The sequence below is a fragment of the Zeus faber genome (genome assembly GCF_960531495.2).
Source record: "Zeus faber genome assembly, chromosome: 16".
Classification (NCBI taxonomy): Eukaryota; Metazoa; Chordata; class Actinopteri; order Zeiformes; family Zeidae; genus Zeus; species Zeus faber.
This window is the reverse complement of record NC_137202.1, coordinates 22,411,117-22,426,884: the sequence shown is the minus strand read 5'-3', so window position 1 is coordinate 22,426,884 and position 15,768 is coordinate 22,411,117. Positions and strand designations below refer to the sequence as shown.

Below are 15,768 nucleotides of genomic sequence, written 5' to 3'. Positions count from 1 at the left end.
TTGATTCACACAATGATCGGGGCCAAGAGGAAAAACCCTCCCAGTCCAGGGTGAAGGAGGGAGAGAGAGAGGGAGAGGGAGAGAGAGAGAGAGAGAGAGAGGGAGAGAGAGACAGCGAGGGAGCGAGAGAGAGAGAGAGAGAGACAGAGAGAGAGGGGTGGGGGGTTCTTCAAACTAAGGCGAGCACTCACACACGCGAGCCACACTCGCAGAGAGACCACGGCCGAGCTCTCGGAGGGAACTCGAGGAGAGGACCGGGGTCCCGCCAGGCGACCGAGAGAGAGAGAGAGAGAGAGAGAGAGAGAGAGAGATATCACCGGGGGGCGGAGGCAGGAGAGCGGGGGGGGTGGAGATGGAGAACTGAGCCGCCGGCCCCGAGACCTCCACCCTGGTTCGAGGACAACAACAACGACAACAACAACAACGACAACAAAAAGAAACACAAATAAAAATTTAAAAAAGAGAGAGACGGCAGCGAGGACACGCGGCCCCCTCCCCGCGAGGAGGATACTACCGGCCCGCGTTGCCATGGTAACCGGAGCCTGGAGGCGGTTGCGAGGACCATCGAGGGCGGACGTCTCTCCCTGACCCCCGGGCTCAGCATCTTCAGCGTCCTCGTCCCCCCCCCCCCCCCCCCCCCCCCCTCCCGTCAGACCCCGATAAGAGGTAAACGCACCGGGCTCACCGCTTCACCCTTGGCTCTCGCCCTCGGCCGTCTTCCGTCTCTGCTTTTCTTTCCCGCGAAAACGCACGTTTTTTTCCCCGCGGCGGGAAGCCCCGTTTTCGGGGGGGTGAGGTGACCCTGACGGGTTAGGGTTAGGGTCTCCTTTGATCCCCTTTCATTGGGACCTTTAACTATTTTCCTTTTCTTGGTTTTTGTGTGTCCGCATGTGTTCGTGTACGTTCTCCACGAACGCTGTGGCTGTAACGACACGCGGCGTCACAAAGCCCCGCCACACCTCGCTGGCCCCGGCGGTGCGTTGGCAGATGCTGGCCCCGGCGGTGTGTTGGCAGATGCTGGCCCCGGCGGTGTGTTGGCAGATGCTGGCCCCGGCGGTGCGTTGGCAGATGCTGGCCCCGGCGGTGCGTTGGGAGATGATGGCCCCGGCGGTGCGTTGGGAGATGATGGCCCCGGCGGTGCGTTGGGAGATGATGGCCCCGCTTCTATTAAAGGGGGAAAACGTAGGAAACAAGAACCATTAGTCTCCGGGAAATGCTCTGTCGTCCATAACCTCGCTGAGTGATGACGCCATGAAGTGATGAACAAGTGAGTTACTTGGGGTCGGAGAGGGTGAGAGAAACATTGGCGTGGCCCCTCGTCAGTACCGGGTGAGGGTATGGGTGGGGGGGGGGGGGGGGGGGGGGGGATTCCCGCCGGGGGCCACCCATAGTTAAAGAAAAAAAAAAAGAAAAATGTAATAAGCCGTCAAGGTATTGCAGGGCACACGGGATAAAAGTGCCCATTAAATGACTATAATTAGCGAGCGAGGGGGGGGGTTGAGGGAATTAGCCTTGCGAGCGGGAGAATTAGTGAGCGTTGAGGGAAGACTCCAAGCCTCAGAGAGAGACACTTCTAAGGTTTCACGTCTCCAGTGGATGTGGAAGGAAAGTCAACAGATACCGATGTCAGAGTGCCGGGAAAACTGCTGTCGTGTGTTTACAAAATAGACCGTCTTTCCGGCCTGTGTGTGTGTGTGTGTGTGTGTGTGTGTGTGCCTGCGTGCGTGCGTGCATGTGTGTGTGTGTGTTGGTGTGTGTGTGTGTGTGTGTTGGTGTATGTGTGTTGGTGTGTGTGTGTTAGTGTATGTGTGTTGGTGTGTGTGTGTGTGTGTTGGTGTATGTGAGTTGGTGTGTGTGTGTGTGCGTGTGTGTGTGTGTGTGTGTGTGTGTGTGTGTTGGTGTATGTGTGCTGGTGTATGTGTGTTGTGTGTGTGTGTTGATGTGTATATGTGCTGTGTGTGTCTTCCTCCTACACTATAGAACTGTTGGTGTGCTGATGTGCCACCACCTGCATGTACTATTATGTATTTGTGTATTTGTGTGTACGTGTGTGTGTGTGTGTGTGTGTGTGTGTGTGTGTGTGTGTGTGTGTGTGTGTGTGTGTGTGTGTGTATTGCATAAGAGTTTTTCCCGTGTACATCGGTGTGTGTGTGTGTGTGTGTGTGTATATTCGGTGAATGGCGGGCGCCGGCCTTATGATGGCGGGCGCCGGCCTTATGATCCCTCTTACAGCTTCGGTGACTGCACCACCTCGTACAGTCTCCTCTGATGTCAAAAGAGGATTTGGCACCAACACACACGCACACACACACACGCACACACTCACACACACACACACACACACACACACACACACACACACACACACACACACACACACACACACACACACACACACACACACACACACACACACACACGCACACACACACACACACACCCCCCGTCGGGTCCCAGTCGTTAAACTGGTTTCAGGGTTTGGTTAAGAACGATTCCCCGGCTCTCCCGTGTCGGCCGACGACCCGGCAGTTGACAGGGAGCCAGCGGCCACGCTCCGCCCGTCGTCCTCCCTCAAGATGCTTCCCGTGGAAAAAGGAACCACGCTGTTTGCAATCTACCTCCGTGTTGCAGGCGTTTGGCCATTATTCTCTGTTTGGTGTTTAACGAGGCTTTGGATTCTGGTTTCTTTGCCATTCGGTGGGAGTACTGTGTTGCAGGGCCTCCTGCCATTTTGTCCGATTAGTTGATCAAGGCTGAGAGTCTGGATCAGGAAGCGATGCCCCACCCAAAGCTTAGGTTTTTATGTTTTATGCAGGTTACTAATAGTCATGTGACTCTGGGTGCACGAGCACACTATTAATTTTTATTTTTTGGGCTTTGTATTTATTTGCCGTGTCAAATACAGGCGGACACTGTCGGCAGGGGAGGGACGGGAGTTCCCGGTCAGGTACAGTCGGTACTATCTCTTGGGTGTAGGAGGGATATTCATCTTTTTGTTTGGGTGGGGTTGGGGTTAACCCCAACGCAAGAACAACCGAACAACCTCTCTGAGCGGTTGTAGCTAAAAGCTGCGAGGTGTGCAGTCCACCGACCGCGTCACAGGGCGGAGTGGACCTCGAAGGCCAACTTCATCAGTGTGGGGCCCGAGATCGTTGCGATCCGAACTTGAAGACCCTCCGTCGAAATCAGAGCTCAGATTGGTCTCGCGGCTCCGACGAACGGGGGGTCCCCGCGAATCCCCCGAACCTGCCGGGTCTCCGCCGTCCAAACGAGAGGCGCCGAGCTCCCGCTGAGCCCCGTCCCACGCATGCTCAGCCCCCGGCGGACGCCGCGGAGGAAGCCGAGGGTTTCCTTCGCGTCCTCGCATGGGAGCATCGCATCTGGAGCTGAAAGTCATTATTAAGACAAATGGCCGCCCCAACTGCCTCCTGGCGATGTTAGCATCGCACAGATTTGCACAACACCCCCCCCCCCCTTTTTTTCTTTCTTTCTTATACCCCCCCCCCCCCCCCCCAAAAAAAAACAACAACCCGTTAATGAGCCGGCAGCCAGAGAACAGTTTTGGGAAAATAGAATCCGCAAATGCAGATAATGACATGGTTGCTCTCTTGCGTAATTGGCTGCGAGTGAAAACACTGGCGCTCTCTATCACAATGCAAATCAAACCCCAGCCCCTCGCTCGCTCTCTCTCTCTCTCTGTGTGGTCATGCATCGAGTGTGTGTGTGTGTGTGTGTGTGTGTGTGTGTGTGTGTGTGTGTGTGTAAGCAGTGTTTAGCAGTGTTTAAGCTGCACAGTGAATTAAATGCAGTTCGACTGTAATTAACTACACTTACCACTCGCGGCATGAGACTTTGTGACGCACCGATAATTGAGGCATCGGGTTTAGTTGGTTCTGAAGCTGCTTTTGAAGACGTGCCGGGAACGACTCGAACGGGGCTTTAGTGGCAGTTACGTCTGTGTACAAATTTGCAGGTTTCGAAACGACAGAATGCATCCCGGACTTGACGAATTTCGGAAATGCTCGACCGCGAGAGCGGAGGCGTCAATTACCGCTGGTGTTTTCGTTTGGCTCCGAGCGGGATCCGGCGACGCCAGGAGCGCCGCAGCTGTGACGCCGGGCGCGGTCACCAGTGTGTTACAACGTCTGTTCCCAGTGGGAGGACACCCAGCGGGTTCCCGTCCACGGCAACGGCTACTTTCAGACGAAGACTGGTGTCTCGCTCGGCGGACTCCGGTGTTTCTCTCTGGAATTTTATAATTTCATTAGAGGTTCTGCGTCTCTGCAAACCGAGGTCTGCCACGGTTCAGCGAAGCACGTCCATCCCCCCCCAAAGTATTTGTGGTTCTGGTAAAGTGTAGGGTTGTGTTTATAGTCAACATTATTTCCTCGCAGAGGGAGCGATAGCGCCGCATGGTTCGGCTCGAGCTGAGTATCAACACGGAGAAACCACAGTCGCCTTCTGCCTCCGCCCTTCTGCGATGACGGGTGTCTGCGAGAGAGAGAAAGCGCAAAGGGGGGAAAAACGGAAAGCGACAAATATCGGACGGAGAGCGAGGGAGCGAGGGAGGGGAGGGAGGGAGATGGAGGGGGGTGAGAGTCCGAGCAAGAGGGAGCCAGATTCATTGTGAGTTCAATCATGGAGAGGGAAGGGAGTAGACAGGGAGCCTCGGCGGAGTCGGTTTGACTCCGTGGACCGCCGTCAACCCCTGAGCACCGACCCTTCCCTCGCCCCGCTCTGGTCCTCTCTATCTCAACCGACTGAGGTGGGCCCACCTCAGTGGGCCCCCCGCCCCCCCGAAAACCCCTCAAACCAGGAATCTCAAACCAGAAACCACAGTTTGTCTTGCCAGGGAGATTGATGGGGATAGCTTGGCCGGGGTCGGGCCCATCGTACCCAGACCAGAGTTTGGAAGCGGGGAAGGAGCGAGGCCGCCGACTGTACGGGGCCATCCGTCATGCGCTGTGTACACAGTCGGTCAGGTGATCCGTGCCGAGTCCCCCGGGCCTTGTAAGTCACCCCGAGCCCGAGGACGGTGTCCCCGCGGCGGACAAATGAATGGGCGAGGAGACGGAGAGGAAAAGGGAAAGGCAAGAAGGAGCTTGGCTACAGAAGCCGGGGTCAGTCCCCGGAACAAGGCGTCCGTGTGTTTTCTGATGTGCTGTCGGCACTGGTAGCCCAGGCTGCTGATGACAAAGGAGAGTTGTGTTGGAGATGGAGGATAGATCAGCACAAGATGGAGTGGGGTCATGACTCTCCCTTGCAGTGGGTGGTGGAAGGAACCAGCGGGGGTCTTTGCTGTAGTTATTCTACTCTCATGCTGCGTGAGTGAGTGTGTGTGTGTGTGTGTGTGTGTGTGTGTGCGCGCGTGCGGACACACACACACGTTCACAAATGTGCGAACGCACTCACACAACTGCGGTGTCCTTTCCCCTACGATGACGATATTTCAGGATAGTTATGTTTGGCTCCAAAACGTTCCTACTCCTACGGTGTTCCTATTGCAAAGGTGATTTCGAGCGTGCATTAGTCAGCGAGGCGCTGCTCTGGACATCCTGTGGCGCCAGAGTTTTACCCGCAGTCTTGGTCGGAGGTGAGGGGTCCTTATATCTCTTTGTCTGCCTGAACGGAATTCAAAAGTAGTTGTGTAGAGCCAAGATCCAATTTGTAACTCTCCGTTATAGTCACTTCACGTCTCAAAAATGGATTGGGTACGGCTCCTTTCTCCTCACTAAGTCATTAGGAGATCAAGTCTGAGCCGCAGAAAGTTAGGGAGGACGTCGTTTGCGAATTTAGTTTGTAAATCTAGCCCTTGGCAAATCTCTCCAATCTTTTCCCGACCATAGGGCTTCCTGTCTGCGCTGAATTTATACGTTAGCACGTTTCTGTCAGATGTACCGAACCCCATAAAGAAACAGCTGCTGCCTAGCTTTACAGCCAGCGCCACTAGGACAGTGATGTAGAGACTCGGTGCTCCTGCATTACCGGACAACTCCAGCGTGACCCCCAGGTCAAGAACGGGGGTGGAAAAAAAATTAAAAAAATGAAGCAAAGAAGGAAAAAAAAACAAAAAAAAACGAGGCAAAGAACAAAGTGGACTATGATAAAGTCATTTGTTTCATGTCAGATTGAGTTCCAGGCTCCAGGAGAGAAGGACAGAGGATGTAGAAATTTGCACAGCAAAGAGGAGCTGCTGAGTGGGAAGCGGTCGCTGGCCTTGAGGCAGTTTGGTTCTGCATCTGAATCTCCCGACTCCGTGTCATGCGAATGCTTGTCGGGAGAAAGCAACATCTGCTGGAAAGATGCTTGAGTGATGGTCAAAAATGTGCTGGCGCCAACGCTGACAGTGCGCGCACAGACCCATGCGATGGTCAAAAGAAAAAAAAAAAAATTTGAAAAGAGCAACACATTTTTTTCAGATCTGATATTCTCGTACTTCACCAGAATATATATATAAAAAAAACGGGGGTTTTGATTTACTCTTGAGGAGGGACAGGGTGAAGATCCTTGTGTGTGTACGTGCATGTGTGTGTGCTTGCACGTGTGGACTACACATCTGAATACAATCGGGAATGTTTAGGGGAGGTTTCGGTTCTGTCCCCATCTCACTTATGGGGTAAAGGCTGAACCTTGGACGTTGTAGGTCAGTCTCAGTTCACTTTGCTCTGGAGCGTAGAACCACGGAGAGTGGACTCCCAAAGGGTACGGCTCCTCAGCCCTTCCCCTAATAACATGCAGCTGGGGCCTCTGTAATGCCTGTTTACATATCTGCGGCATAGTTCATGACTAGAGTAAGCAAAACCCTAATTATTTTACCCGGCGACGAGACCAATAAAATCAACTTCCCCTTCTCGTTATGGGTGTTTAAGTGCGTCCTTTGATGGCGGCGCTTTGTTTATTTATGGAAGAGTTGTGTAGCTGAGAAGAAAGCAAATAGAGGTAATGACACAGAGAGGCTGACAAATGGGGGCCACGGTGATGAATTCATTTCCTCAACGATGCCCCAGAGGCTAGACAGCGCCGGGGCAGGCGCTTCGACATGTATGCACATTAGTGCACTTGTAAATAATGATTGGCAACACCGCTCTCCGTCTGAATGACAGCATTGTAAAGGCTTCCAGGTTAACATGTGTCGCCTGGAGACAAGCCAAATGTTGAGATATCAATGTGTGTTTGCGTTTCAGTTCAAAACGGATATTGTGTTCCTTTTGTTTGACACTTAGACACACCAAAGCACTCTGCATTTCAACGGCTCACTACTCACTGGTCCTGAAGCGGTCATTACAGCATTGTACCGGTAGGGGTACAAAGGCCTTGTCACGCCGTATCCTATAAAGCCCAATTTGTCGTTTTTGTACCAGTGAGGTTCAAATTTGTCACCAGAGGCACAAAATTACCCATGCCAAGAGATCAATGACCGTGACCAAGCCATTGTACCCCTCAAGGTTCACGACTTACTAAGACTGTACCTTTTCTTTCTTTTCTTTCAGAATGTTTTGGAGAATCGCATTCCCAGTCCTACTGGCTGGAGCGATTTGCATCGCGGCGGAGAGCAGGAAGCTCCGCCCCCAGGGTTCCATCCCGTCGCCCCACAAGGCCAAAGGAAACCTGTCCTCAGAGCGCCACCACCGGCTGCTCCCGCGGAAGCCCGACGTGCTCTCCTCCAGCCGCGAGGCCCTGGTGGTGACGGAACGCCGCTACCTGCGCAGCGACTGGTGCAAGACGCAGCCGCTCCGCCAGACGGTCAGCGAGGAGGGCTGCCGCAGCCGCACCGTGGTCAACCGCTTCTGCTACGGCCAGTGCAACTCCTTTTACATCCCCCGCCACATGGGACCCAGCTCGGGCCACGGCAAAAATCGAGGTCCCGGATCCGGATCCGGCTCCGGGAGACGAGGACACAACAAGGCCCACGAGCCGTTCCAGTCGTGCTCCTTCTGCAGGCCGCACCGCGTCACCCAGCTCACGGTGCAGCTGGACTGCCCCGACCTGCAGCCGCCGTTCAGGCACCGCAAAGTCCAGAGGGTCAAGCAGTGCAGGTGTATGTCCGTGGACGTGAGCGGCCACGGGAAACTGTGAGACGGGACCCAGAGTGAGACAGCCCAAACAGACTTTCACTGATGACCTGAGCATTCGCGTCATCGTATGAGAATTGACATAAGCCTGGATAGAGGTCGACTTTTTTGTTCCCGTAGTTTGACCATTCTCCATTGTTGCTGTACACACGATGAGATGACTCCACGGACACGATCACGCATTTGCTGAGTTCATCGCAGACTGTGGCCGGCGATAGACAAAGACCTTGAACTTGACAAGGGACTTCAGACACTGTCGACGGACTTGAGAGTCAATGTGCTGAAGACACGTGGTGGTGAACCAGAAAGCCCTGGATAAACTCTGATTTGTTCCAGCTGTACTCGCCCGGCCGTCCTCGACGGAATCATTTGGGCGGTTGAAGATGCAGGCGAGATCCTCATGCTTTCCAATGGACTCTCGCTTGGAGGGACAATCCCAAAGCTACACCTTTAAGATGATTCCTTCGCCTTCAAATACCACGTGTGATGGTAGCGGGTGGTGGTGGGTCCAATCCATCCAGGTTTTGATCTGAACAAAGGACTGTCCACAAATTCCCGATGTTTAAACCTTGTAATTTTACCCTGTAACTTTTTCCTGAAACTGATAGTGGCCAGACGCTATCAGATTCACCGGAAAAAGCTTTAGAAACTAAGGCGGAAAACTGTATACATTTGCCACAGATATACTAGCCGGCAAAATAAATATAAAGTGTATAATGTAAACTGGGGTACAATGTAAGAAAATGTGTATAAGTATCTATGTCAAAAGTTTATTAAATCTATTTCATATAAAAATGTTTTGCAGAGGATGTGTTTCTTTATCAATTGAAGGTTTAATGTGGTTTCAACATTTAAAAAAATATCATTTTACACAGCATCAACGTAATCCCTATTGCTTCGTCAAATACTATAGTTTCATGGTCAAAGGCAGTTGAGTAAAAAATGGGACGCTTGGGATGTAGGGGTGACAACACCAATTGCACATTACCTGACATAAAACCAGTATTATGATATTGACATACGATAACAGTAGCAACAGCAGCAGGCCAGACGAATCACATGAATTGAAGTGAAGACAGTGAAGAAGTGAATTAGGACAGAAGAGATGGAACTATACATCAATCTGAGCTACAGTATGTCACAATACAGCCTATCGTTGACAGGTTTACAATATAAGCAGTGACATTTTTGTGTATTTTTAAATGTGTATTACACATTTTAAAAGAAAACTCATGGTAACATTGCTTATTTGACCACATCACTGTACTTTAAGGCACTTGCTACTGTATATGACTACATACAGTATATATATATATATATATATATATATATACATATACATACATACACACATACACACACACACACACACACACACACACACACACACACACACACACACACACACACACACACACACACACACACACACACACACATATATAATACTGTTATGGAGCTTCTGTTTTTTGATCAATTTAGCTTTAAAATTGCTATAAAAGGAGTCAGGCTTATAAAATACTTAGGGCAGGCTGGATATGACGACAATTTTTTGCACTGTAAAAAATAAACACATTTTCTCTAAAATGACCCCTCACTGTCAGCTTTTCATTGGTAAGCATTTTTGATAAATATTTACGTCATCAGCAAACACCTTTACACCTTTTTATCCAAGATGGTCTTCAGATCTTCTGGCCCAGCTTGGCTTTCTGTGGGGCAATAAGAATACCGCCACATTATACACGCACTACATATACTCACTGGCGGCCATTTTGTTTCACTAACATGCGGACAAGGGCAAAAACAGTGGAAGCGAGACAGTCAATGTAGACGGAAACACAATAAAGGAAGGCGAAGGAGGCATTGAAGTGAAGACACGTACTATTCCAGTGGCGTGTTTGGGCTTGACGCTGTAGGACGCCTTCTCCCTGGCCTGCTTGAAGCACTCCTCCGCCATTTTGACCCTGAACAAAGGCAGCTACTGTCAGTGAATAACAAACACATAACGTTTTCGCCCAATATGTACGGATCGAGCCAGGACGACGGTGGTTCACCGATAAACCTCTTCCCGGTGCTCCTACTACATGGGGGAATCCATCGTAGTTGACCAATGAATGCGGTTCACTACTCACAAAGTGTTGACATGGAGCTACGGTAGAAACTGACAGTGGCTGACTCTTCTCTTCCTCAGCTTATTGATCGTGACTGTCGGCACGTCAGGAAGAAGAATAATGAATTGAGATTCTGACCTCGGGACAACTGTGAAAACTCGATGCTTACAAATCTGCTTCCATTCTGTAGCCGACTACCGACCGAAAAAAAGCCAAATTAAGCTTCTCTTTCAAACACATATCACGATTCCATCTTCATTCGACATAATGGTCCAATTTGTCGTTGCGTTTACACAGGGAACGGTATCTTCCCGATTAATCGAAAAACCACTGGGAGCGATCTGGATGCTGCATGTGTTCTTTTCATTACCGGGGGTGAGGAGAAAGAAGCGGGTCATTACAGTTTGGTTCCCTCCATGAATTTGAATGACTCTTGATAGGATCTTCAGCGTGCACGGGGGTTTGTACTCTGCGTTATTAATGGTTTGGGAACTCACGCTTGGTTGGAGGTCCAAATGCAGGAACGCTGGCGCAGTTGGAATGCTGTTTAGTTAGCAGGACGGAGAGCGGTCTACCATACCCGGGTACGTAGACACATGACATAAAGCAACGCGCGCTTCGGCTCTAATAGAAAATCCTGGTGGGATTCGAATATTGCTGTAAGGCCGGTGGAAGGTACGCCTAGGTACGTTCAGGGGGAAGAAATATTACTCAGGATCATAACAGAGACTGTAATGCACTTGGCTGCAGTGGTGATGAGCTGGTTAAAAGTTGTTTGAATCACAAAGTTTGGCCCATATTTAATATAAATTGAAAATGTTATGTGCATGTAGTTAGTGGCATCAGGCCTACGTGCTTTTCAATGGGACAGTGAACGATTAGTCGCGCTTCATCATTGATCATAATGAACCATTAAGCTAAAACAGGAAAGGATGCTATATCGTAAGCATTGTGTATATTGTGTACAGCGATCAGCCACAACATTAAAACCACCTGCCAAAACCAACAGCTGTGACCCGTGGAGGCATGGACTCCATAAGACCCCTGAAGGTGTCCTGTGGTATCTGGCACCAGGATGTTAGGGGCAGATCCTTTAAGTCCTGGAAGTTGTGAGGTGGGGCTCCCCTGGATCAGGCTTCTTGTTCCAGCACATCCCATAGATGTTTCGATCCGATTGAGATCTGGAGAATTTGGAGGCCAAGTCAACACCTTGAACTCCTCGTCGTGCTTCTCAAACCAATCCTGAACAAATTTTGCAGAGCGGCAGGCATTATCCTGCTAAAAGAGGCCACTTCCCTCAGGGAATACAGTTACCATGAAGGAGGATACTTGGTCTGCAACAATATTTAGGTAGCTCGTACGTGTCAATGTAACATCTACAAGAATGCCAGGACCCAGCAGAACACTGCCGGGAGCATCACACTGCCTCTTCCAATTTGCCTCCTTCCCATAGTGCATCATGGTGCCATCTCTTCCACAGGTTAACAACGCACACGCAAACGGCCATCCACACCATGTAAAAGAAGCATGATTAATCAGACCAGGCCACCTTCTTCCATTGCTCCATGGTCCAGTTCTGACACTCACCCACTGTAGGTGCTTTCAGTGGTGGACAGGGGTCAGCATGGACACTCTGACTGGTCTGCAGCTACACAGCCCCATACGCAGCAAGCTGTGATGCACTGTGTGTTCTGACACCTTTCTATCACAGCAGCATTAACTATTTCACCAAATTCGTGCTACAGTAGCTCTTCTGTGGGATCGAACCAGACGGGCTAGACTTCAATCCCCATGTGCATCAATGAGACTTGGGCCCCATGACCCTGTCACCGGTTCACCGGTTGTCCTTCCTTGGACAGTGGTACTAACCACTACATACCGGGAACACTCCACAACACCTGGCGTTTTGGAGATGCTCTGACCCAGTCGTCTAGACATCACAGTTTGGTCCTTGTCAAAGTGGCTCAGATCCTTACGCTTCACCATTTTTCCTGCCTCCAACACATCGACTTCAAGAACTGACTGTTCACTTGTTGCCTCATATATCCAACCCCTTGACAGGAGCCATGGAACCAGATGATCAATGGTTCTCACTTCACCTGTCACTGGTTTTAATGTTGTGGCTGATCGGTGTATATTTTTGTATATTTCACGATTTTTGTTTTTTTATTTGGCTATTTTTTGTATATTTGACCATTCTTAACAACTGTTACGCTTTTTTATGCTAATTGTCGGTTGTAACTGTCGACGCACCAACCTTCACCATGGCAGATTCCTCCTCCATGTAAATGTACCTGGCGGAATAAACCGATTCTGATCCTAGTGCTCACCGTTCCTTAAGCATCAGCTTATTCTCCTTCTTCCACTGCTCCTTGAAGTCCGTGGAGAACTCGTGCCAGACGGAGAAGAGGGTGTTCGGGGAAACCTCCTTCTCTCCCCCCTTGGGCTTGACCGAGAAGAACACGCTCAGCTCCATGAAGCTGAGGACGGAGGGCAAACGTGTGAGGTTGGCGTTGAAATACCACGGCGTGCGATCACACAAAACTACACCGAGTCATTGTGACACTCGCTTGAAGCAAATGCGTAAAAACGAGCACATACGGTCCACAGCCCACAAAGGCTTATCAATCATAATGCACAAAAACACAAACCCAAGACGACTGACCACGTTAAAGTGAAAATTCATAACATTGTCTGTGTTGAGTTAAGTGAATGTATGCCTTCTTTTCATCCATTCATTTGTTCTATTTTCTTCCCACTTTGAGGTGATATTTGGGATACTTTTTCATTGGAGGGCGTCGTTCTTTTCTCTGAACGTTTATCAAATTCACTCTTGGCGGGAACGGCGGACCCCGCCACCAACATTGAACGGCGGCATATGGAGAAGCACACGCAAGGCAAATACATTGAATTGCAGTTTCTTAAAAAGTAAAAAATAAATAAATAAATAAATCTGATTTAAAAAATACATTGAATTGCAGATACATTGAATACATTGAATTGCAGTTTCTTATAAAGTGTAAAAAAAATAAATAAATCAGATTTAAAAAATAAACGTCAAACATATGATTATATTTAAACAAAATTATCTTAAGGATTGCCGCTTTAGGTCGAAAGATAAATTAAAGCATAATATAAATATTTACCCATTAATCCAAGGTACAATACATTCATATACTGTACATCTATGCCGCTGAGCTGTCTGTGCACGTCTATGGATGTGTTGTGGTGGTGTGTGCGTATGTACAAGCGTGTGCCAACACGTGCATTTATATGAATGTGCGTACGCACACATGTCTATGCGTACTTTATGACCACGTCTGAGTAGACATGCCGATGTCTATATGTAACCGTCCATGCATTTGGCAGGCGTGCACATATAACGCACATGTCGCACAGAGAGAGGGGAGGGAAGCAGTGAATCAGGCGCACAGAACAGTTAAATATCGGAAAAGGGAGAAGGCGCGCGAGGCAGGGGAGGACACGGGGGAAAGTGACTGATGTTGCGGCCGCTCACGGTTGATCAATACGGCGGCGGGCGCTCTTTGTTTGGAGTGCGCTATAGGAACGCATTCCTCGCCAGTGTTCGCAGAAGCCTGGAGCCAGGGCTGTCTTCCTCTCGTCCCGCTTAGATAAACAGCGCAGACCCGGCGTGCCGAGGGCCCCCCGTCCACCTAAAGCTCCGCATGAGGACCTGCGCTTTGCATGTAACCCAAGTAACCTGAGGGACCTAAATATTGACAAAGCAGCCCGGCAATAATTTCCCGATTGCGAACGCCCGGGGTCCAAAAGTGTTTAGCCTAGCCGGCGGCGTTTTTTTGTGTATTTTCGACTCACAAAATACAAGTTTAAATGCGGCGAGCGAGGACGTGAGATGCTTCGGAATGGAATGGAATGGGGGGTGGGGTGGGGGCTTTCTAGGAATCGGATAAACCCACGGAAATAAATAAAACAGAAGCCCCCCCCCCTTACATCTTCATCGTGTCCGTCAGCTGTTTCTCCTGGGTCTCAAGCTCTGTTTTGGCTGCGGAACAGAAAAAAAGAAACGGTGAGAGCACAGAAGCACATACCTGGAAGTGGAAGGGGTTAGAGACGCCTCGTCACGGGGTCAGAGCTAACGTCCTCCGCCCGCCCTTCTCCAAATACCAGGTATATACAAGAGGATTCCGCCCGTTGGCGTTACTTATTTCGGCAGTGGTCTCCGAGGTCAGCCGAGTGCCACCGCAGGTTATTAAGTCTCGGACCGTCCTCTGTCCACACAAGTGACAAATGGGGACCGCAGATTGTTGGACAAGAGTTCCATTGTGTAGGCTTCCTTCAAATGGAGACTGATGACTGTGTGTGTGAGAGAGAGAGAGCGAGAGAGAGAGCGAGAGAGAGAGATAGAGGTCGACATTCGAGGCGGGCCGCAAACACTGGCGGCGGGGTCGCTAAGACCCTTCTGACCGTTCTATAAATTACGAGAGGGGAGGACGCCGGTGAACCGCGACAGCCCTCGGAAAACAACACCCGGGAAGGACCGGGTGGAACGAAACCGTTCCTACGATGCAGCCTCAGCTTTCTCCCCCCTGTCATGGGGGGGTGGGGGGGGGGCACGACAAAAAACAATATTGATTTCAGAACTGATCCGTCAGGGGAGTTTGCCGTTTTAACAACTTCATCAGCGGAGGACCCACTAAGCTCTCTCCCAGACGGCTTTTCCCGGTGCGACGAAGGATTTCCGTGAGCCATCGTTGCCTTAAACCCTCGAATGATCACAAACGGCCCGTAACCTCTCCACGGCGTTCCGGGACGCGCGTGACAGTCGACGGGACGAGGGGGGGGGGATCTTTCCTGGCGCACGCATCCGGGCCCTTCTTATCCCCGGGAATATCTGATCGCCGGCGAGTAATTGAAGCCAGAGCCGCATCTGGGCGGCGCTGACATCTCCGACGGGACCGTCTCCTTCTCTGCACCGTTCCAGGTTGCTAAATCATTCTTGCGGGGGGGGGCTGCCTCCCTCTTCTCCGCTCTCCCCGCGCCCGTGGCCCATCAATAAACGATGACAGATCAGTAAATAATACGGAGGGGGATGGGGTTTGCCGGGAAAGAAAAAAACAAAGAAACAAAAAAAAACAAAAAACAACGTCCCTACATCATCAGCACCGTGGCTTTTGTTTCACCGTCCTTCCTGAGCTGAAAGGGACCGGGATCCAAGACGCTCGCGGAGGCTCCTCCGTCGGTCACGAGAATGAAAGATTCCCGCATGAGGGAATTCCTCATTTGATCGAACAGAATTCCATTAGCCCCCTGCCACGTCCGGAAACGGCAAACGACATCGCCCGGCGCACTTAAGCATGTGCCAAAAAAGAACCCGAGGCTTCTTGGACTTCCTGTATCGCACCACTCGCACGGTTGATGACGAAACTAGCAAGGAGCCATCACCCACGGCTCCGCCCGAACAATGCATTGTGGGATACGCTTGCCAGGCTAGTGTGCAGTGTTGCTGTGGATTAACATGCTGGTACTTTTCATTGATTATTTCGGCATATATTGGCGCAGCCAGCGCCTCCGTCTCCCCGGGTCGTACTCGCCGCTGGCCACCT

At 50.7% G+C, this 15,768-nt stretch overlaps 2 protein-coding genes across 3 annotated transcripts in view; one reads left to right on the top strand and one right to left on the bottom strand.

Annotated features, from left to right (window-relative positions):
* The first annotated feature begins 220 nt into the window (after nucleotides 1–220).
* On the top strand, nucleotides 221–8,794 carry LOC307241899 (gremlin-2-like). 2 transcript variants are annotated; one of them, XM_080016161.1, is made up of 2 exons: nucleotides 221–666; nucleotides 7,491–8,794. In XM_080016161.1, the coding sequence occupies exon 2, from the start codon at nucleotides 7,492–7,494 to the stop codon at nucleotides 8,074–8,076; it is 585 nt and encodes a 194-aa protein (XP_079872287.1). In that variant the 5' UTR covers nucleotides 221–666; nucleotide 7,491; the 3' UTR covers nucleotides 8,077–8,794. The 2 variants fall into 2 exon arrangements, with proteins under 2 accessions (XP_079872287.1, XP_079872286.1); XM_080016160.1 differs by lacking the exon at nucleotides 221–666 and adding an exon at nucleotides 1,183–1,267.
* A 535-nt stretch (nucleotides 8,795–9,329) lies between these two features.
* The window catches only part of fmn2a (formin 2a), a gene marked incomplete at its 5' end in the record, with an annotated part of 39,972 nt that continues 33,533 nt past the window's right edge, over nucleotides 9,330–15,768 (bottom strand). The window contains 4 exons of the mRNA XM_080016435.1: nucleotides 9,330–9,781; nucleotides 9,955–10,036; nucleotides 12,514–12,663; nucleotides 14,156–14,207. Of these exons, the coding sequence (XP_079872561.1) occupies nucleotides 9,755–9,781; nucleotides 9,955–10,036; nucleotides 12,514–12,663; nucleotides 14,156–14,207 (311 nt within the window). The 3' untranslated portion in view covers nucleotides 9,330–9,754. The remainder of the gene's footprint in view (nucleotides 9,782–9,954; nucleotides 10,037–12,513; nucleotides 12,664–14,155; nucleotides 14,208–15,768) is intronic.